The sequence below is a fragment of the Durio zibethinus genome, chromosome 13 (genome assembly GCF_047325235.1).
Source record: "Durio zibethinus cultivar Kanyao isolate XHJ-2024 chromosome 13, ASM4732523v1, whole genome shotgun sequence".
In the NCBI taxonomy this organism is placed as follows: domain Eukaryota; kingdom Viridiplantae; phylum Streptophyta; class Magnoliopsida; order Malvales; family Malvaceae; genus Durio; species Durio zibethinus.
This window is the reverse complement of record NC_143174.1, coordinates 4443010-4463056: the sequence shown is the minus strand read 5'-3', so window position 1 is coordinate 4463056 and position 20047 is coordinate 4443010. Positions and strand designations below refer to the sequence as shown.

At 28.1% G+C, this 20047-nt stretch overlaps 4 protein-coding genes across 6 annotated transcripts; 2 read left to right on the top strand and 2 right to left on the bottom strand.

The window, feature by feature from the left end:
- Nucleotides 1–151: 151 nt before the first annotated feature.
- LOC111304406 (uncharacterized) lies at nt 152–2188 on the top strand. Its single transcript, XM_022900955.2, has 4 exons — nt 152–341; nt 1148–1218; nt 1320–1406; nt 1510–2188. The coding sequence occupies exons 1-4, from the start codon at nt 245–247 to the stop codon at nt 1780–1782; spliced, it is 528 nt and encodes a 175-aa protein (XP_022756690.2). The 5' UTR covers nt 152–244; the 3' UTR covers nt 1783–2188.
- A 665-nt stretch (nt 2189–2853) lies between these two features.
- On the top strand, nt 2854–6382 carry LOC111303890 (uncharacterized). Of its 2 annotated transcripts, XR_016327072.1 has the most exons (7): nt 2854–3039; nt 3661–3714; nt 3837–3909; nt 4163–4203; nt 5384–5839; nt 5951–6010; nt 6115–6382. XR_016327072.1 is itself a non-coding variant. In XM_022900394.2 (6 exons), exons 1-6 carry the CDS (start codon nt 2974–2976, stop codon nt 6160–6162), a joined length of 342 nt encoding a protein of 113 aa, XP_022756129.2. In that variant the 5' UTR covers nt 2860–2973; the 3' UTR covers nt 6163–6382. The 2 variants fall into 2 exon arrangements, 1 of the variants encoding a protein (XP_022756129.2); XM_022900394.2 differs by lacking the exon at nt 5384–5839 and having other exon boundaries at nt 2860–3039.
- Nucleotides 6383–6451: 69 nt separating this feature from the next.
- On the bottom strand, nt 6452–8133 carry LOC111303891 (10 kDa chaperonin, mitochondrial-like). Its single transcript, XM_022900395.2, has 3 exons — nt 7936–8133; nt 7704–7843; nt 6452–6710 (listed from the first exon to the last, which is right to left on the bottom strand). Exons 1-3 carry the CDS (start codon nt 8038–8040, stop codon nt 6662–6664), a joined length of 294 nt encoding a protein of 97 aa, XP_022756130.2. The 5' UTR covers nt 8041–8133; the 3' UTR covers nt 6452–6661.
- A 1990-nt stretch (nt 8134–10123) lies between these two features.
- LOC111303889 (uncharacterized) lies at nt 10124–13412 on the bottom strand. Of its 2 annotated transcripts, none has more exons than XM_022900393.2 (2): nt 12853–13412; nt 10124–10799 (listed from the first exon to the last, which is right to left on the bottom strand). In XM_022900393.2, the coding sequence occupies exons 1-2, from the start codon at nt 12872–12874 to the stop codon at nt 10342–10344; spliced, it is 480 nt and encodes a 159-aa protein (XP_022756128.2). In that variant the 5' UTR covers nt 12875–13412; the 3' UTR covers nt 10124–10341. The 2 variants fall into 2 exon arrangements, with proteins under 2 accessions (XP_022756128.2, XP_022756127.2); XM_022900392.2 differs by lacking the exon at nt 12853–13412 and adding an exon at nt 12387–12821.
- Between the last annotated feature and the right edge of the window lie 6635 nt (nt 13413–20047).

Genomic DNA, 20047 nt, shown 5'->3' with positions numbered 1-20047 from the left:
AGATTTTTTAAAATAAATAAATAAAATCCATTTACTACGTTCCAAATGTTTTTACAAATAGCCCAGCTTTTGAATGGGCCAATTAGCGGAAAAATCTATTAGACCCAGCCCAACTTATTCTCCCTTCTTATATATCCAATTTTCGTGAGTCTCTCTCTGAAACCCAACTCACCGTTACCTTCCCAGATTTTTTCCTGTTCAGTTGTACAAATTCTTTTAGGTGTTTCTTTTTCCAGTGCTAAAAATGTCGAAGAAGAAGCAAAATCAGAGAAGTCAGATGGACGCCGCCAAAGAACACCGATTCAGCATAAGGAATATTATGAAAGATATTGAGTTTCTGGGTATCTATTTCTTTATTTTTTTATCTTTTCCATTATTTATTTATTTATTTATTTTGTTCTTAGTTTCATGATTTATGTTGGGTAATCCAAGCAACCGTCAATTTTAGAGTGTGGGCTTTAGTTAATATTTTAATCTGATTGAGCACCATGTTTAATTTAAACTATATTTGATATTAGCATTAAGTTTTATTCTTTATATATTTTGTTGTTGATGTTAGGGTTCTTATAAGTTCTCTCTGATTTGTTTGAATTGGGTAGATTTTGTTTCTAAAGATCTGCCTTAAAATGTTATGCTTTCGCAGAAAAGTTTTCCATGCTTTCTAATGTGAAAGAAAAATGAAAAATGCCACTGTTTGTGCTCATACTTTGCTTCAATAATGGTGGAAAATACATTTTTTTGGGTAATTGAAGCTTTCTTATGCTTGATGATGATATGGTAAATGGATTTTATGCTTCTAACTACTTTGTTTTGGTATGTCAAACCTGTGGCTAAACAGGTTTTTGTTGGTGAGATTTCGAGTTTGTGTTCTTATGCCTCAAATTTTGGCAAAAAGCTTTGAGTTCTTGGACTATTTTTGAAGTAGTTTAAATGTTTAGGGTTTTTATCCGCTGCCTGGAAATATTTTGAACTTGTAACATGTATGTCTCGAATTAATTTGAGGTCAAATACGCATAGCTTCTTGTGATATGATCATAATTTTATTTAAAAAACTTTCCTCTCTCCCTTCCAATCATGTATTATCATTGGCAATGTAGTGATACATTGGTTTTGTTGTCTTTTATTTATTTATTTTTTGCCATTTTAGGATCCTCACATATGACATGGAAGGAGAGGAAAGAGATGGAGAATAGGAAGGTGGTTTCTTTGGGTGGAAAGGTAAGAACTTTTGTATGTGAACAGATTAAAGCTCTGAAGACTGCAAAGTGATCAAGATTTTAGATTTTATTTAACATTAAGTTTTGGTTGCCTGGATGCAGCCACCTAAAAAGCAGAGACTACCCTTGAGTGTAGCTAGGGTGGTCATGAAGAAACAGAAGGAAAGAGAAGAGAAAATGCTAAAAGAGGTGATTTACTTTCATCGCCTTCTGATCATAATTCGTTTAGCTGCTACAAAACCTTTTGCAGTTCATTAACCTTTTTTCCCTTGTTCTCCTTTTTGTACTTTAGAATATGATTCTTGGTCGATTTGGAGGAAAGCTTGGTGGTGGTGCTAAAAGATCAGCTGACAAGCGGAGGCCTGAGGACAGGGTTCTGAAGTCAAGTGAAGGTCATTTTAAAAATGGCGTGCTTGATGTGAAACATTTGTTTCAGAAGGCCCCCGCTAAAGATAACGACTTTGATGGACATGTGGTCAATAAAGGGCACAAGAAAAGGGGTAGTGGTAAAAAGAACCGTGGAAAGAAGAAAGGCGGCGCTGGTGGTGGGAGGAAGCGCCGTTGAATGAAACATCTAATCTAAAAGTAGGTTCACCCTCCTTCGGCAATGCCAGTTTTCGATCTCTGAGGCTTGATAGAATTGTAAGCTCTTTTCAGTTTCAAACCCTCGAGTATGCAGATAGCACATCTACATAGCTGCTTGAGAAATATTGGGAGTCTCATGATTTGCTTGCATAATTTGTTCACAAACAAGTGTTGGTTGTTATGCATATGAAATCTTTCATTCTCCCCTTTTATGTTTGTCCTTTGTTCCCTCTTATAAGTATTAAGAGGGTAAGAAAATGCTCAAAATTTGCAAATTTCATATTCATCTCCTGTGGAAATTATATGAACTTGTGTTTATTCAAAAAATTTCATTCCAATGTAAAAGGTTTCAAGGCTTAAATTCCATGATATATGTTTCTCAGTAATGATTTAGAAATTTTATGAAAACAACTATTACTGCAAATAAAATTATAAAATCATGAAAGCTAATTGCTCTAAATATGAAATAAATTTTAGCTGTAAATAGCGGAAGCATTCAGTTTACAAGAGCTTGTATCTCAATGTTCAAACTTATACTTATATTCACTTCAAAATTGAATAAAATTTATAAAATCTTCCGACTGTAAGAGGTCTTTTTTTCTTTGGTAATAATTTCAACTTTTTAAGTATTTATTTTCATTTGTTAATAACTTATTCTATATTTAACGAATTGATTCAGACGTCATGAAAATGTAATTTTTATTAATTTTTAAAATTTGATGTAAATAAATTTATTTAAATCAGAATAAAATGTAAAAATTTTTTACCATTGAAAAAACGAATTACTTGATAATTATAGACGAAATACTCTGCTTTGTATTTCTAAATTCTAATGTAAAAATACTACTAGTAACAAAAATTATATTTAACACCCAAAAAAAAAATCAGTATTATATTATTTAAAAAATTATTAAATATATTAATAATAAAATTTTTTAATTTTACAAACAAAATTAAAATAATAATATAAATTTCTTAATATATATTTAAAAAATAAAAAAAAATTAATTTTAAAATACATATATATATATATATATCACTATTTTAATCTCACTTATAAAATTAAAATCCCCGTGCATCAAATAATTTTTCATATTATTTCCGGCCAATTTGGTTATAGCAGAAGACTACATACTTAACTCAGAACGACAGTCTCAAGCAGCGAAGAGAAATGGATGAACAAGAATTCCGACACCTACTCGATCTCTTCCCTGTTGTTCGACCTCGTGACTACCATGTAAAAAACAATTTCTCATTCTTATTCCTACATCATGTTTCAATTCTGCCTATTTACTTGTTTATTTGTTTATCAATTTATCTATTCGTTAAACTCTCTTTGTTTCGATTTAATTCGCTCACCGGCATCGATATTTTGGTTCGGTTTGATTCTTTGTTTTCCCGGAAACGGGTCATTTATCTGGAATACCATTTAAGCTTTTTGTGAATTTCTTTAGTTTCACGTCGTAAAACGTTTTGAAAGATCCTTCTTTTGTTTTAGTGCTGTATTCTTATGTTTTAGTATATCTAAATCTTTGTTTTTATTGATTTAGACTTTTCTTTGATTTGGTTGATAGTCTCTGTGGAGTAATGCTAAAGCTATTTTCTTTCCTTCTTTTTGTTTGTTGAAGAGAGATACAAGAGCTAAATATGGGTTTTTTTAGCACAAAAAAAAGGGTTTATTTGGGACTCGAGAAAAAAATATTTTATCAAATAGAGCTGTTAAAATGTTTCGTTGTCTCTGAGATTAATACCTGATTTTGGTTACATTTGCGAAATGTTCATGCAATAATTTTGACATTCATTCTGATATAAAGATTTTAGATTCGTTCTGGTCTGAAATTATCGTTTATAACTTCAGGCTGAGTTAGATTCATCGAGACAATCAACTTCTCATTCAGCATCAAATAAGGCGGTATTTACTGAAACTGATTCATTCCCCCTACTCATTTTTCTGTAATTGATCAATGTTTGTAATATTCTGTTGAATTGTATCTGTTATGTGCTGGCTTGTCATGTTTGTCATTTGCTTAGTAGCTTACTGATTGGCAAGATGCATGGAGTGATGGTGAAAGAAACGGAATGGAAAATCAAGAAACTGAACTGCATGGTAATTTATCAAACACAGTCCATAGAATAAAATATCTCTTTGTTTACAGTCATATATCTCCATGCTAAAGAAAACAGTTAATGTTTCTGTTGTGAATTTGTTTGGATGAAAGTCTTGATCCAGTGAATTGATCCTTTTCTTTTTTTTTTTTTTGGTCAAACCTTGGGAAAATACTGAGAATCACTTGTTTTTTCTTTGAAAATATAGTCTTACAACTTTTATTTATTTTACCTGCATGTATTTGTTTTGGCAGATAAGTTCTGGCAGAAGCTAAAGTTGACTGCTGAGAGGAAGGTATTGTTGAAATCTAATGACCTCAAGTTAATTAAATGGTTACAAAATTCCAAATGGTGTAGGTTTTTATTAAATCTATTCTCTTTTGAAAGGGCATTTGTTGCCATATGATATAGAAGTATTTGTGGCGACTGATGAAATTACTTGCTACTGGACTATAAAATTAATACTGATAACTTGAATGATTTAGTGTGGATCTTTGATAGGCTAGATGCTTTAAGAATCAATTTTTTTTTTTCTTACAATGAAAATAACCTTTATACTTTTTGTACTAACTGATTCTTTCTTTTTTTTCTTAAAGAAAAGGTGGTAACCCAACAGGGTTTTTTTTTCCAGGAAAAAATGTAAAACGAAATGTTTTTAGCAAAATGTAACTAAAAGATGAGATTGATAACTATTGTAGATGTTTCCTGCCATCTGATTTTTCTTTGGACTTAGTGGTCTTCCCATGGTCCTGAAGTCTTCCCTCAGTGTCTAATTTCCATCACCATTCCTTGTATGGTTCCCTGAAACTTCAATGAAGTTTATGAAATTGACAGTAAGCAGTTGTAGTGAGGTTGCTTCTGCAACACCAATAATGTGATTCTTGAGGGGCCTTTACATTCCTTCAACCATTATTCTGACATCTCTTTTGCTCTGTTAACCTTTATACTGTTATGCCATCTATCCCTCAGTGTCTAATTTCCATCACCATTCCTTGTATGGTTCCCTGAAACTTCAATGAAGTTCATGAAATTGACAGTAAGCAGTTGTAGTGAGGTTGCTTCTGCAACACCAATAATGTGATTCTTGAGGGGCCTTTACATTCCTTCAACCATTATTCTGACATCTCTTTTGCTCTGTTAACCTTTGTACTGTTATGCCATCTATGAAGATCTTTTCTATTAGTTACAGTTGAAAATTTTCAAACCTCTTTGTGATGATAAAGATTGAATACCTTGCAATTTAAAAGTTAGGTGGTTATGAGCTTTAACAATAATGAGGGTGGAAAGCACCATTTATTGTCTTTGATCACACTGCAGCAAGAGATCCAGCTATGGGCTGTTGTCATGGGCAACATTGACCTGTACCTATTTTTTTTCGATTCTTGGGGCAACATAGATCCTTTGTTGATGATATAGAGTGAATACTTTGTCCTTACAAAAGTTTTAATTGTTTATGTGGTTTAATGATAAACAAGGGTGGAAGCATATATGGTCTTCAACGACACACACCAAGAGCTCCAGCATATCAGCTGTTGTAATGGGGCAATAGTGACCTGTGCCTTTGATTTTTTTCTTTTTTAATTTTACTGGATAGTATTCTCCTTCAAAGCAGATAAACAAATTTTGAAGTATTAGATCTTAGTAATTGTTTTCAATTTGTCTTTGATGCTTTATATTGTTTATTATAGTGAGCATCGGGTATGACATAGAACCTTTATTATCCAACTGTTCATAATTCATAGCAATAATTTGAATGAAACCTTGTCTCTGCAATGGCCAACAGTTATTTGTGTTGCAATTTCATGTCAAATCAACCATAAAAGGAAACCTATGTGATCCTTGCCTGCAACTCATGGTTTCACTTCTTTTTGCTTTTGAGGTTCTTATGGAATACTCTTTTTGAGTTATGATAGTAAATTGCTGATGTCATCGTAAGTTTTCATTTATCATTGATACAATTTCTATATTTAATATTTCTTGACAATCTTTCTGTTGGAAGTATTTTAAAAATGTTAATAGTGGGAACTTTTTGCCTGACATAGGTGGGTGCTGCAGAGGCAGACAAATTTTGCCGGGCTTTTCAAAACGTTCACAAGAAACTTGTATGTCTATTTTGGTTGTCCTAGAACCATTGCATATCTTTATCGTCAATTTCCAATTTCTGGGATTTGATTGAATGAAATTTTAAATTTCAATCATTTTGCAGGTGTACCAGTTGAGTTTCGATGCGGCTCAGAAGTTCTTAAACTCGTGAAACTGCTGAAGGATATTCCCTTCATGGCTAGTACCCCTCTTGTATGCTTATTTTTAGGTTATTCTGTTTGTTTTTTCTTTCTCCTTCATGGAGAAGTTGAAGTACCTGTTTCGATACAAGCTTAGAATCAAAACCATTCTTGTTGTCTACTTAAACAGAATACTTATTTCTATTGCTGTCTTTATTTTAATGCACATTTCTCATTATACAGGTTTGTGTATTGTGAACTTCCCATTTTCTTCATTTGACAATGCCCATAAAAAACTTCAAATAGCATCGACCTGAGGAGTGGAGGAAAAATATATGATTGATGGAAGATTTTAGCAACATTTTTCATATGAGAAAATTCGGTTCATGAAAAGATTCCTTATCCAAAATGCCAAAACAATGAAAGTTCTAACATGGGTAAAACCACTAAAACAGTCACAATTCTAAGACAAACACTTGTTCCACATTTGAATGAGAATCCAATTCTCCAAAATGGCACTGTTTCATCAAATCAGTCATGAAGTGTTCCCAAGATATCATCATCTCTGTATAGGTGATACCTGAAACAGTAGGTAAAGATGAAAATATGTTAACCCCCGGAAATGACTGATACCAATGAAGGGTATAGTTATAATCTAAAAGACCTGCTTCAGATTGATAAGATTTAACATAGATATAATCGCTGATGCCATGCAGCACATTAGTAAAATAAGGGCAAATGATAATACAAAATCGATATTTCTAAACCAATATCTGTCAATTACTTTTTTTAGTTGATATCTGCTTCCTTCATTGTCAAACCAAATTTTGCCAACAGCAAAAAAAAAAAAAAAAAAAAAAAAAAAAAAACCTATGTTTTGCTCTCACTTTCAACATCAAGATATCAGAAATGAATACACCAACTTATGACACTTTATCGGATTCAGAAATCAAAAGTTTGAGTTAACACTATAAACCACAACACCAATCAAAGGTTCACAAGGCAAAAAAAACTACATACATCAAGAATCCCAAACATCCAGAATCCAGAACCTCTATCTTAATTTTTTTCCCCTTACAAATTGGCTTTTCATTCTAACCACATGCACAACATTTTAATGTAGATCCATCACCTTCAACTAGATAATGCAAAAAAACTTCCTAAGCAGATAAGTAAACAAGGATAGGGGTATAAATCACACGAATTGCACCAAAAATTAGAAAAATCTTTGCCATTGCAGTAGGCACATAACTGTGTAAGCATGGAAGATTGCAATTTTACAGCGGCAACAATGCAAAGTCAATAAGAGGTAAAGCAATTTCAACAATTACTTTGTCCCACTTGAATAGCAATGGTCTTATATTCTACACTAAGCTAACTTTTGTTCCTCCAAATGTACCTTAAAATATGCAACAGCAAACAAAATCGACCTTATATAAGCTTCACACAAATGACAATAACCCTAATTAATTCAATTAGATCAATAAAAATTGGGTGAACCATTTTGCTGTCCATGAAAGTTACTGAAAACTAAGAAAAAATGAAATAACAGATAGAAGTAAAACAGACTAACTCTTTTTCACCAAGCTTGACTTGGGTGCCTCCATATTCAGGCAAAAGAACTGTGTCTCCTTCCTTTAGATTCACAGGGATAAGATTCCCATCTCTGTCCCGTGCTCCTGGTCCCACTGCCACCACTTTTCCAGAGTTCAACTGAAACAATCAAAACCAAAAGAAAAAAAAAAGGTTAGAAACAAAATAAAACGAAACAAAAACAAAAGACAGTAAAAATGAAAGATTATAACCTTGGGGGTCTTCTCAGGAAGCAAGATTCCCGAGTTGGTTTTAGAAGGAGGGATTATTTTCTCAACTAAAATGCGATTAAATGATGGAATCAAACGCTTTGCCATGCTCTTCCTGGGACAAACAAAGAAAATAGAATGACTAGTACCAGAAATTTTTTTCTGCGCAGGGGATGAAGAATGTGGAGACGTAGGGTTTAAGATGAATTTATGGTTTCCGTCGAATTACAAAAGTACCCCTTAACTTATCAAATACTTTGCTCTAATTTAAATGCGATAATTTTAATCGTGACATAATCTATTATATATATATATATATTATATAACAACATATATAAATAAATTTATCACATAAATATTTATATAGATAATTTTATTAAATAACATATAAAAATAATTTTTTTAAAAAAATTATTTAATTACAAATTAAATATTTTAAATTTATTTAAATATTAAAATTATTCAAATTATAATTGAAAATTAAAATAATTTAAAGATATATTTTTTAAAATTAAAAATATGAAATATGAAATATTTTTTTTTATAAATAATTTTAATTGTTTACCAAATAACTTTTTTAAAAAATTATTTAATTATTAAAATCTTTCAAATATGTTTAAAAATTACAAAAATTAAATTTATCTAAATCTTTTAACAATCTTTTATATTTTGATTTAAAAAATTTACGTAAGACATTAAAAATTTAGTAACTTTATGTAATATTTTGAAATTTTAAAAATGTTCATCTTAAATTTTTAATTAATAAAATTATCAAAATGATTATATTTATTTAAATTCTAATTATCAAATTTATATTTCAAATAAATTTAAAATTTAAATATTATCTTTATCACTTATTATATCTATTTTTAATGTTAAAAAATTAATTTAAAAATTATCTATTTAATTCTAATTGCCACTAAAAAATTTTTCTACAAATTTAAACCTACAAATATAATATGTTATACATCAAATTTTTTTATTTTTTCAATAACTTTTTTTTTTCAAAATATATTATATTATTGTTGCAATTTGTTTTATTTTATTTCTTTATAATTTTTTTCCAAGCTATATTTTATTATTATTATTATTACTACAGTTTTATGAAAAATAATATTTTTTCAATTTATTTTTTTCACATATTTTTTAACATTTTTTATATTTTACATAATAATTTAATCAAAAGTACTAAAATTAAAGTATGTTAATACTTATTTTATTATTTAATTTATTATTCAATAATCTATATTTTTTAAGAAAATCATAATTTATTTTTATTATTTCATAGCACGAATTATAATTTAATTTAATTATAATTCTTTCGCTCGTCGTCGATCGCCGCATCACCTGCGCATTGTCATATGTGTAAAGCTACTTCCACAAGTTAAGTGGAAAAGTGGGACCCAACAGATTTTATATCATCTATTTTCTAATTCGTTTAACTTTAGTGTTGAAAATGTAAACTCTTTTGCATACGAAAATTTTAAAATCTTTCATAAATCTTTAATTGTATTTTTTTAATGTGATTGTTTTATTAAAAAAAATTCATAAAAATCAATCCAAATATGAAAAATAAAATTTCCTTGTGTTTAAGATAAAAAACAAAATTTATCATAAAGAAAACAATTTTGAAACATTTTAAACAAACAGAGCTGTGTTTTAAATTAGAAAAGCAGAATTTTACATATTTAATCATGTTTAGTAAAAATGATAAACAAAATTGAAGGAAACAACAATTTTTGAGAAAAGAAAGTTATTTTTTTTTGTTCAATGTGAAAAATGAAAAATAAAAGGAAAAAATATTGAATAAAATTGTAAAAAACAATTATTAAGTGAAAATAATGTTTTCTTCTCAATTTAAAAAATATAAATTTGAAAGAAAAAAAAATGCAATTCTATTTATTTTTCTAGCCTCCTACTATTTCCCTCTAACCAAACAAAAAATAAAAACAAAATATAAAAAAATCCCTCCATTCTCTTTCTTTTTTTTTTTCCTTCTTAACAAACATGATGCAAACCCTTTCCTTCCTCTTTTCTTCATACCAAACACAATGTAAATCCTTTTTTTCCTCCTCTTTCCCTCCTTCTAAACATAAGAGACTATCCTTCCTACCAAACATAAGGGACTAGGAGTTGATGACCAAACGAAGGGGCAAACATGAAGCAGATAAACAGAGATTAATACCGAACGTTTACACACTCAAAACACAAATGTATTCTATTTCTCTAATTGGTTCAATAAACAACCCAAGCACTAGAAAAATATAACCTGACTACACAAACAAAATGTCTCCATCACACGAAGCTCAACACATGACCATAAAAAGTTACCGTTTGAAATAAACAACGTAGTCTGGTAATCTTGAAATAAACAACATAGGCAAGCATTTCATAACAAAAACAGACAAGTCACCAAAAGAGAAAGAGCGCCCAGCCAACAGCCATTGCAAAAACCAAGTCAAGGAGAGTATGATCGTCAACTCCAAACTGTTTTGTGGCAGCTGAAACTTGAGCTTTATTCTCAGTTTCTCCATCAAGGAGAGTATGATCGTCAACTCCAAACTGTTTTGGGGCAGCTGAAACTTGAGCTTTACTCTCAGTTTCTCCTGCTTGGCTCTGACCTCCGCGGCAGTGTTCCGAAGGGTTACATGGTTTTTTGTGTTTATTTACTGGTGGGCTATGAGTCACACAATTCTCTTGGTTTTTCTCACTGCATGGTGGGATGTAGTTCCCAATAGGCTTGTAGTTAATTGGTGTTGTTTGTGAGTCAACTCCACAGAGCACAGTCGGCAACATAAAAGCAACAAAGCAGATAGAAGCAATACCATAGAGAACAATCATTTGATTGAGCATAGCAGCCATTCCTCCTGAAATAATATTTTCATGTCTTAAGTAGCTCAGAGACAGAAAGGAAGCAAAATGTAAGAGGTAAAGAGAGTTTAAAGCCACACTTGAAATGACAGAAAATGCGAACCTACGAGGAACAAAACAAAAAAGAAACCCATCATTTGGTTTCATTCAGATTCGATGTTTATTTGATGACTTGATGAATTCAAATGAGCATTATGACTTTGCATTTCTTTGGCAGTTTTAACTCAGTTGCGAGCTGACAAATGAATAGGCAGAAATCTCCTAAAGTGGTTAAGGACCAATAACGGACAGATTAACCAGGCTAAGGACCAAGAATGAACAGAAAGCCTAATATCTACCACATGGTGAGTTCTGCAACCATGCTATTAAATGGATGTTAGCATACACTATTTTCCCCTAGGTGTAAAATGAACTACTCCAAACCAGACATACAAATGAACTAACATGTTGAAGGTTATTCGAGTTAGCTTGGCCACAGTTCAGCACCACAGCTGATTTAAAGTTATGTCAAATTCATGCCCAAGCATGAGATTACATAATCATTCCCTTTAAACTTGTAAGCCCAGACATATTAGGTTGGCAAGGGGTTGGGTCGGGATGGGTTTTTGTTAGCCCGAACCCGACCTGACTTTATATCTATAAATCCGAATCTGACTCGACCCCAATATTATATAAACAGTATCCAATCCGACTTGAAATTAATAAGATATTATTTTTTAAATATAAAACGTTATTTTTTAAATATAAATATTTAAATATATAATTATATAAATATATATAAATAAATAATTAAAAAATAATTTTTATATAATATCATGTCAGGTTTGCTCCAAAACCAAACCCAACCCCGATTTTTTTTCTTAATTTTACCTGATCCGAAATCAGATTTAAAAAAAAAAATCCGACCCTGTGAAGTCAGGTCAGGTTGGAACTTGCCGGGGCGGGTTGGGTTGCCAACCCTTGATACACAGCATGTCTCTTTATGTGAGATCAACAAAAAAATGCCTATATAACAAAAACAAGTCTATTTCCTACCGTAAATCAGATTCAGATCAAATTTCAAAAGCTTCCCACCATCAAGTTTCTATGCCAAAGCATAAACAGCAACATAAAAATCAATAAAAACAGTAACATAAAAAATTCATCATAAAGAAAGAAATACCCCCAGAATTTATATTTATAGAAAGAAAAACACTACATTGCCCGATGGCAACCGGTCGGGTCGGAATCCGTCGGGGACGGATTGGGCTGCCGACCCTACAAAGCTAGCACGCGCTGAACCCTCTCGAAGTGGTGTACCGGAGTTCTAATGGTGTCCGATGCCGGAGTAACGGACAGGCCGCTCACGCGGCGGAATACATACGGTACACGCCGGGACGTGGAAAAAAGTAAAAATCAAATTGGACATTGTATGACACCGCAAACATTACAATAACATTCAAGTAACCGGATGAATTGACAATAAATAACGCTTCTCTCGGGAAAAATTACAAAATAATAAAAAAATTCATTAAAAAAAAACAAGTTAACCACTAATAAACCATGAAGCAAGGAGTAACTGAAGAAAAGGAAGGGAAACCGACCTGGGAAGCGTCTGGTTCTCGTCAATGACATACAACTTGTTAACATACAGAAAAGAAGGAATTGTAACAAAAGATGAACACGAATAGAAGAAGAATGGCTTTATAATAAAAACCAATTGGCTTTGTAAATCTAAAAAAATTACTCGTCAAAACTGTTCACTTGTATCTGTTTACTATAAATCTTTGAAGGAATTTTGGCATTATATGACGTAATAATAAAGACTTTCTAAAACAAAGATAGATCTAGAATAAAAACAAATTGGCTTTACAATAAAGACGTCCTAGAATTTTACGCTGCCCATTATTTAATTGTACGGAATGGAGCCGCCTAAAAACTTTCTTTTGGTCATTTGGGTTGGGTTGGGTTGGGTTGGGTCCAAACGGACCTCGTAAGAAAGAAGTAAAGAAAATAAACAGAAAATTTATTAAAATAAATAAATAAACAGAAAGAAATTAAACTGCTCACCAGAAATTTTCACCGGATGCATCAAATCGATTAACCAAACTACAGTTAAGAAAGATGAAAAAGAAAAATGAAAGCACCTTGTAAAAGTAAACTCCTTTTTACAAGAACTCGAAGATTCTCTTATGGTGTTTAGTTGGGGCAAAAAGGTACTAGTATTTTTTTTTCTTAATTCTTTTTTTTTTTTTAACTTCAGAAATCATTCTTTTCTTTTTCTTTATCATTTTTGTGATAGTTGACAAATTACAAAAGGGCTGAGGGACGAGGAAAAACGGAGATAAGATTAATACAATAAAAAATGTTTTTTAGATCGAAAATTTTTATAAAAAATTTTAATAAGATTTTTTCGTACTCCATAAAAGGAGGCTAAACACCAAAAAAAAAAATTGAAAGTGGAAATTAAAACGGAGAGAGCAGAAAGCCAAAATATGATACGCAAATCGGTAGAAATTCTTCCTTTCTCATCACATGGCGTCCTCGTCGGTTTTGTGAGTTTCGAACTCGGTCAAACTCGGCGCTGCAACATGGATCTGACAAAAGGGTAGTGCAAAGAAGACCAAAGAGTCAAAGGTAGAAGGGATGATTACATTTGGGGATGCAAGAGCGGCAGCAGCAACCATCCGCTTGACTTTGCATCCTCACATTATCCAGAAAAATACCTTGGGCGTTTGACCTACGGCCGAAAGAGGCTGGGCCCTTGACTCCCAGTCCAATAACATAGTTTGGTTGTTTGGGTTTTATTATCCAAAAGGACTTACAAAATTTCTTAAATTTAATAAAATTTTATAAAACCTTATTTCACTGAAAATTCATAAAAATTACTAAAAAGTAAGCCTATTGTTACTAAAGTTAGATGAAAGCTACGAACAAGATCATGTATTTAAGGTTACTGATTTTGTATGCCAAAATTATAAAAAACGCTATAAAAATTATTAAAAATTTTAAAGATATCTTAAATTTTATTAACTCAATATTTAAATATAATTATGTTGCATTTACTAATATTTTTTACAAAGAAAAGTTAATATTCACACACAATCTTAATGGCTTTTATGATATCAACATTAACTTTTAAAATTTCATTTGGATGGATAATAAGATTGAAATCAATAATATAAATTATTGTAAATGTGATTGAAAAAAAAATATTATAATTACGATTAAAAAAAATTTTAATAACAAATTTATGTGAAATAAATTTTATTAAAATTAATATTTAAATTCAACTAATAAGATGAAATTAATTATCTTGCATTAAAAGTGCGGTGAAATCCAAACTTAACCAAAGTCTTCAGATAATCATTAACATGTACACAAGATCTAAGTTCAGTGTGGCTAAGAAGGTCATGTGACTATATACGTAGGTGTCGCAGGCAGCAGAAGCGGATGATTTGGTACTTGGAAACTGGATATCTCGAGGTACAACAGGTAGCATGGCAGTGCTTGATGATCGTGAGGTACTGTTTCCAATGGTTCAAGTTGGAAGTCACTGCTCATTCTCAACTCGGGATAAATTGTTGCTGAAAGTAGGAGCTAAGAATTTTTTATGAAGCCCTCTTCTGGTATCTTGGCTCCCAATTCATCGGTTATACCAATCAGATATGGGTTCTCAATAGGAGAGAGTGCATAGACAGGCCTATGTTCATCCGTATGGTAGAGCATCTTTTGGCCGATATTTTTTCACCCTTCAAATCGTTGTGGATGGAGAAGTTCAGCACTGGTAAAGAACAATCTTTCTGGTGTTGAGTGGTTATCTTTGAGGGGATTTGGAGGGCAAGTTTCTCTAGTCTAATATCTATATATATATATATATATATATATATATAAAACATCATACATGCTTATCAGATAAAGTTTATTGACGTGAATGTTTATGTGGATAATTTTTTTTTGATATTTCAAAAATTATTAATTTTTTTTTTATAATGATATATAAGATATTTTTTAATTTTAGACTCTTTATCAAAAAATAAATTTCAAAATTTATTTAATTATCCCAAAATTTTAAAATTTAAATGAAAAATCGATCTAAAATTTAAAATAATTAAAATGATAAAAATATTATTTTTTATTTTGGTAAGATTTTATTTAAATAAATAAAATTAATTCTTATTTTTTATTTATAGATTAAATATTTATTTAAAAAATTATCGATTATCCAAATATTTTAAAGATATATTTATTTGAAAATTTTAAATTATCCAAAGTTTTTCTTTTTACTAAAAAAAAATCATCTTTATTTGTCAAACACACATTTAAATATATCTTTTTATTTTTAAAATTTAGTTTTCTAATAATTAGTTATATGTATGGGTCTGAACTTATGATTAATCCTAAATGACTAAATAGCGAGTGAAAAAACACAATTGTTCTTGATTTGTAATTAATATTATATTTTGGAATGTTTATATTTTTGTTTCTTTTACAATTAAATTTATAGTATTAATAATTGTAAAATTTGACCGTTGAATATTAAAAACTTCACCTACCATTTTTAATTAGGACAATAATATATTTTTTATTTTTTAAAATTAATTTTTTATATATATCTTAAATTTTAAAAATATCAAATATAATTTTATCTTAATAGATTTCATGATAATATTTTATTATTTAAAAGAATCAAATTTAATTTCTTAATAATTTATAAATGATTATTTAATATCTTTCTTTAACATCAATTTGATTTTTTTTTCATTGTTCTTCATTTTTATGTTACCTCATTTTCTTTTTATATTAAAAAGTGGAAGTTATAAAAGCATTTATTTATTTTTTAGATATTTATAGTAAAATACATAGTCTTTAACTTTGATTTTTCTTTTTATATATTAGAAGATGTAAACTTACATAAATACATAAATTCTTATATTTTATAGGTATTGTCTACAAGCTTTTTCTCTTTATTTTTGGCTCTTTACTTAATTAGGTAATTTTTTTTTTCAATTGGCTTTCTTTTTTCATATATTACAAAGTGCAAAGTTACAGAAAAATATTTTTTCTTTTATTTTGTAAGTACTATTTATAAACTTTTTTTTCTTTATATTTGACTTTTCACTTAATTAGGTAATTTTTTTTTTTTTAATTCAACTTTCTTACAATATACAAAAACACTTTCATTAATAGTTTGTTTGATTACATTGATTTGAACCTACTATTTATATCAAAATATTGTTACAAATAGCAATAACTAATTGACTTTTGAAATCATATTTTATGTATGTAATATAATTAGCGCATCAATTAGAATTTTGTGTAAAAATTTGTAATTTGCTATTCTTCTTCCTCTTCAAAGTCATAACACTCTTTTTATTTATAAAAAAGTAAGTATAATTTGTAATCAAATTTGATTTCATTTTTTTTTTTTTCAAATCAAATTTCATTTAGTAAGCACTTGATGTTTTCTTAAACATAATTTTAAAAAAATATATAAATTTAAAAAATTAAGAAGTGTTCATGAATTTGGTATTATCCGGTTGTAAATATTTCTAAATTTTAGATTTTGTTGCAAGTATGACTCCAATCACCTATTTAATTTATATTTATTATTAAAATGTTAAAATTTTATAATATTAAATATATTTTAAATTTAAAATTAAATAATTTTTTAATATAATAAGATTTTGAATCCGTACTTAAAAAGTTATGCATAAAATCATAAATTCAACCTGTAATCTAACTAACGACCAGGACTACATAATAAAGTTAAAAATTACATTCAATTATGGTCTATTTGTGTATTTTTTTTCTTTGCTTGAATTTTGAAAAACATGAATATGAATTTGAAAATATGTATTTTCTTAATTTATTTTAATTAGTTTAATTAAATGAAATTTATTTAACTAACTTTCTAAGATTTAATTGATATAACATTTATATTTTTCATATGATAAATAATATTATCATACTTAAAATGTATGAGATTATTCGGTAAGCAAAAAACAATTGAAGTTAAAAAATAATTTGTGATTTTTTAAAAAAACCTTATAATTAACCATAATTTATAGGATTTTTTCCATTATATTTTAACTATAAATTAATTTCAAGCATAAATAATTAAATATATATGATTTTGTCTTTCTTTTAAATTTTAAAAATTTGAATAACTAATAATTTTTTAAATATATTTATTTGATAAGTAACGTAAAATTAAAAATGATCTTATGTATAATCATAAAGATAAATTTTTTTACACACATAAATTTTTTATGATTACCTTATTAAATAGATAACAAATAACTCGATTAAATGATAAGTGGTTTTTAACTTGCTGCATCACAAACTAAATCTCCTAAAAAAAGTTTCAATTACAATTGAAAAATAATTGATTGAATAATAATTAAAAATAAATTAATAAAGCAAGATAATCCATGCATTGCATGGATATCAAACTAGTTTGAATATAAAACTGATACCTTCGATAAAGATAATTTTTTTTATGAATATTTTATATAACGTCATAATTAAAAAATAATTTATGATTTTTCATGTTTTAATAATAAAACGAGCCAAATTATTATCAGAATAAATTAAAAAATTAAATTAAATATAAAATTAAAAGTAAATCAATAACTAACTAATATATCTTATTGAATTAAACATGCTCAATTTTGTTCAACAAGATTTATTTATATAAGTTAGGCAATATAAAAATATATTTGTATATTATATGTTAGTTTATTAAAAAAAGTTATAATTAAAAAAAGTTATAATTAAAAAAATATTATAATGAATTATTTTTTTTATTTTTCATTATTTATCCAAATAATGGTTGTTAAAATTCATTTCCTTTATTAATTTTAACTATTTAAACAATGGATATATTTATCATTTATTTTCCTTTAAAAACATTTCTTTTCCTTTCTTTTCTTTTTCTTTCTTTCAATTCATTTATTAATATCTATCTAAATATAGTGTTAGTTTCAAAATATTTATCATATATTAATTTTTTTATAATTTTAAAAAATTATTTAATATATTTAATATTAAATTTTAATTTTTTATATAATTAAAATTTTATAATTTTTAATGTCAATAAATTCAAAAAATAGTAAAAAATAATTTTAAAAAATAAAAAATAAAAATTTTATATATTCAAAAAATATATGACATAATTTTGGGACATCCAAAATAAATAAATAAATAAATAAGACAAAGAAAGTAATTATTTATGAATATTTATATTTTTGGCTTGATCATTTAATGAGATGTAGAGGAAAATGAGATAAATAGCTGATACTACCGGAATGATTTCTTTTTGAATAATAGTTTTGGCAACTGGTATTTATGTGATCGGTTAAATAAATATTTTGTTTTATGATTCATATTTTGGGTTGGGTCTATCTTAATATATAATAACGAGATGAACTAAATTACAGGTACGAAAGTATAAGAACTCAACGGAATTGGCCTCTTCTTCTTTTGTTTGATTCATTATTGACTTAATTGATAAAAATAAAATATTTTTTAATTATTTAAGTTCAAATTTATTGAAATGTTATAATAAGATAAATTTTTATGAATTTATTAGACTTAACGTAAATAAATTTATTTAAATCGATCTAATAAAAAAATATACTAAACAAAATTTAATAATCTTTCTTATTAAATAAAAAAATAACAAAAAAAAATGAAGTAGAAAATATTCCATCCATCTCATAAATAGTATTTTGTTTTATATATTTTAATTGTTTTAAAAAAATCTCATTTGAAAAGTAAAAAAGCATTTTTCTTTATTACTTTTTAAGTATAATTAATCTTTTTTTCTTTTTTTTTTTCAAAGTAAAGATAATTTAATGAAAATTTTATATAATTAATAAAAATAAAAATTCAACTTAAAATTTTTTAAATTTCGTGTAAAGTCAAACTAAAATATCTTTGTGAAGAAATTTTTAAAGTTAAATCTTAATAAGGTATATCAATGTAAGGGAGTTTGCCTTAAAATTGTTTGAAAAAACGCATAAGATCCAAACAAAACCTAAGAACACCCTATTATCGAAAAAGAAATCCACACCATGTCAACCAAACATTTATCATGATTTGTTTGTTGAATTTTGAAAGTAAAGATGATATATATATAAATAAATATATATATATATATTACTCAATTTTGATATAGAGAAAAAATTATCTATATTTAGGTTCACCTTGAAGTAATTTAATTAAATCATTTGAGCTTGATTAAATAAACTCAATTAAATTTAATAAAATTATAAAATAGACATTAAATACTATATTTTGGTAATGTACTTATGTATATTAAATATATTAAAAAAATAAAGTTTGATTAAGTTTGTGAACCGTGAGACAAGTATTGAATTATTCGAATCAAATTATACTTATTACTTGAATAATTTTAACTTGATTCAATAATGAATAACTCGAGCTCGAGTTTTTTCTTTTAAATCAAACTTAAATAATTTATAAATAATTTGACTCGTTACATTATAAAATAACATAAAAAAATAAAAATATATAATCTAAATTTTTATTTAAAAAATTATATAAAATTAAAAAAATAAAAAATAAAATTTATCTTAATATATATTTTTTAAAATAAAAAATTAATAATATCAACTCAAATAAAGATAAATACAACCAAACTTTGAATAATTGAAGGGCATTCCCCCGTCTATCTGTTTTCTGAACTTACATTAAGAGTATATTTAGCTAGAAAATGCTTTCCTTTAGACAAGATTTTCCCAACATAAGACAGATCCTCCACACCCTTTTATGGCACCCCTTTCAAGACATACTTCTTCCAAGACCAGGTTTTTTGCAAGCTCCATTGCCTTTATTGCAGCTAAGGCTTTGATGATGACAGGTCAAGAACTAGGTCCACTTTTACAGCGATGGCCCCTAGGAAATCTCCTTTATCATCCTTAGCAATAGCTCCAATGCCACCATTTTGTGCTTCTCGGTTAAGAGCAATATCAAAGTTGATTTTTACCCGACCATGAGGCTGCAGTTTCCACCTTACAGCTGGCTCAAATGTCATCATTATTGCATCCTATATAGCTTGTCTGTAATCATGCAGGTAACTCCTCGCAAACTGTCCCACAAGAATTGGTGTTCTATGGTCCTCTCCTTTCACTACCTGATTCCTTTGATGCCATGTTGCCCAGCATAAGACTAGTCCTCGTTCGAAGCTGTCATTGTCCAGTTGTTCAGCTATATCTGTCAGCCAACCCTTTTTGTCATT

Bases quoted from the DNA above. Each gene is read 5' to 3' on its own strand.
- LOC111304406 (XM_022900955.2), top strand. From the start codon at position 245: ATGTCGAAGAAGAAGCAAAATCAGAGAAGTCAGATGGACGCCGCCAAA. The intron at 1,219-1,319 runs GTAAGAACTTTT...GCCTGGATGCAG, and splicing joins TGGTTTCTTTGGGTGGAAAG to CCACCTAAAAAGCAGAGACT. The intron at 1,407-1,509 runs GTGATTTACTTT...TTTGTACTTTAG, and splicing joins AAGAGAAAATGCTAAAAGAG to AATATGATTCTTGGTCGATT.
- LOC111303890 (XM_022900394.2), top strand. From the start codon at position 2,974: ATGGATGAACAAGAATTCCGACACCTACTCGATCTCTTCCCTGTTGTT. The intron at 3,040-3,660 runs GTAAAAAACAAT...TTATAACTTCAG, and splicing joins TTCGACCTCGTGACTACCAT to GCTGAGTTAGATTCATCGAG. The intron at 6,011-6,114 runs GTATGTCTATTT...ATCATTTTGCAG, and splicing joins AAAACGTTCACAAGAAACTT to GTGTACCAGTTGAGTTTCGA.
- LOC111303891 (XM_022900395.2), bottom strand. From the start codon at position 8,040: ATGGCAAAGCGTTTGATTCCATCATTTAATCGCATTTTAGTTGAGAAA. The intron at 7,844-7,935 runs GTTATAATCTTT...TGATTGTTTCAG, and splicing joins TTCCTGAGAAGACCCCCAAG to TTGAACTCTGGAAAAGTGGT. The intron at 6,711-7,703 runs GTTAGTCTGTTT...CTACTGTTTCAG, and splicing joins GTCAAGCTTGGTGAAAAAGA to GTATCACCTATACAGAGATG.
- LOC111303889 (XM_022900392.2), bottom strand. From the start codon at position 12,432: ATGTTAACAAGTTGTATGTCATTGACGAGAACCAGACGCTTCCCAG. The intron at 10,800-12,386 runs GTCGGTTTCCCT...ATATTATTTCAG, and splicing joins GAGAACCAGACGCTTCCCAG to GAGGAATGGCTGCTATGCTC.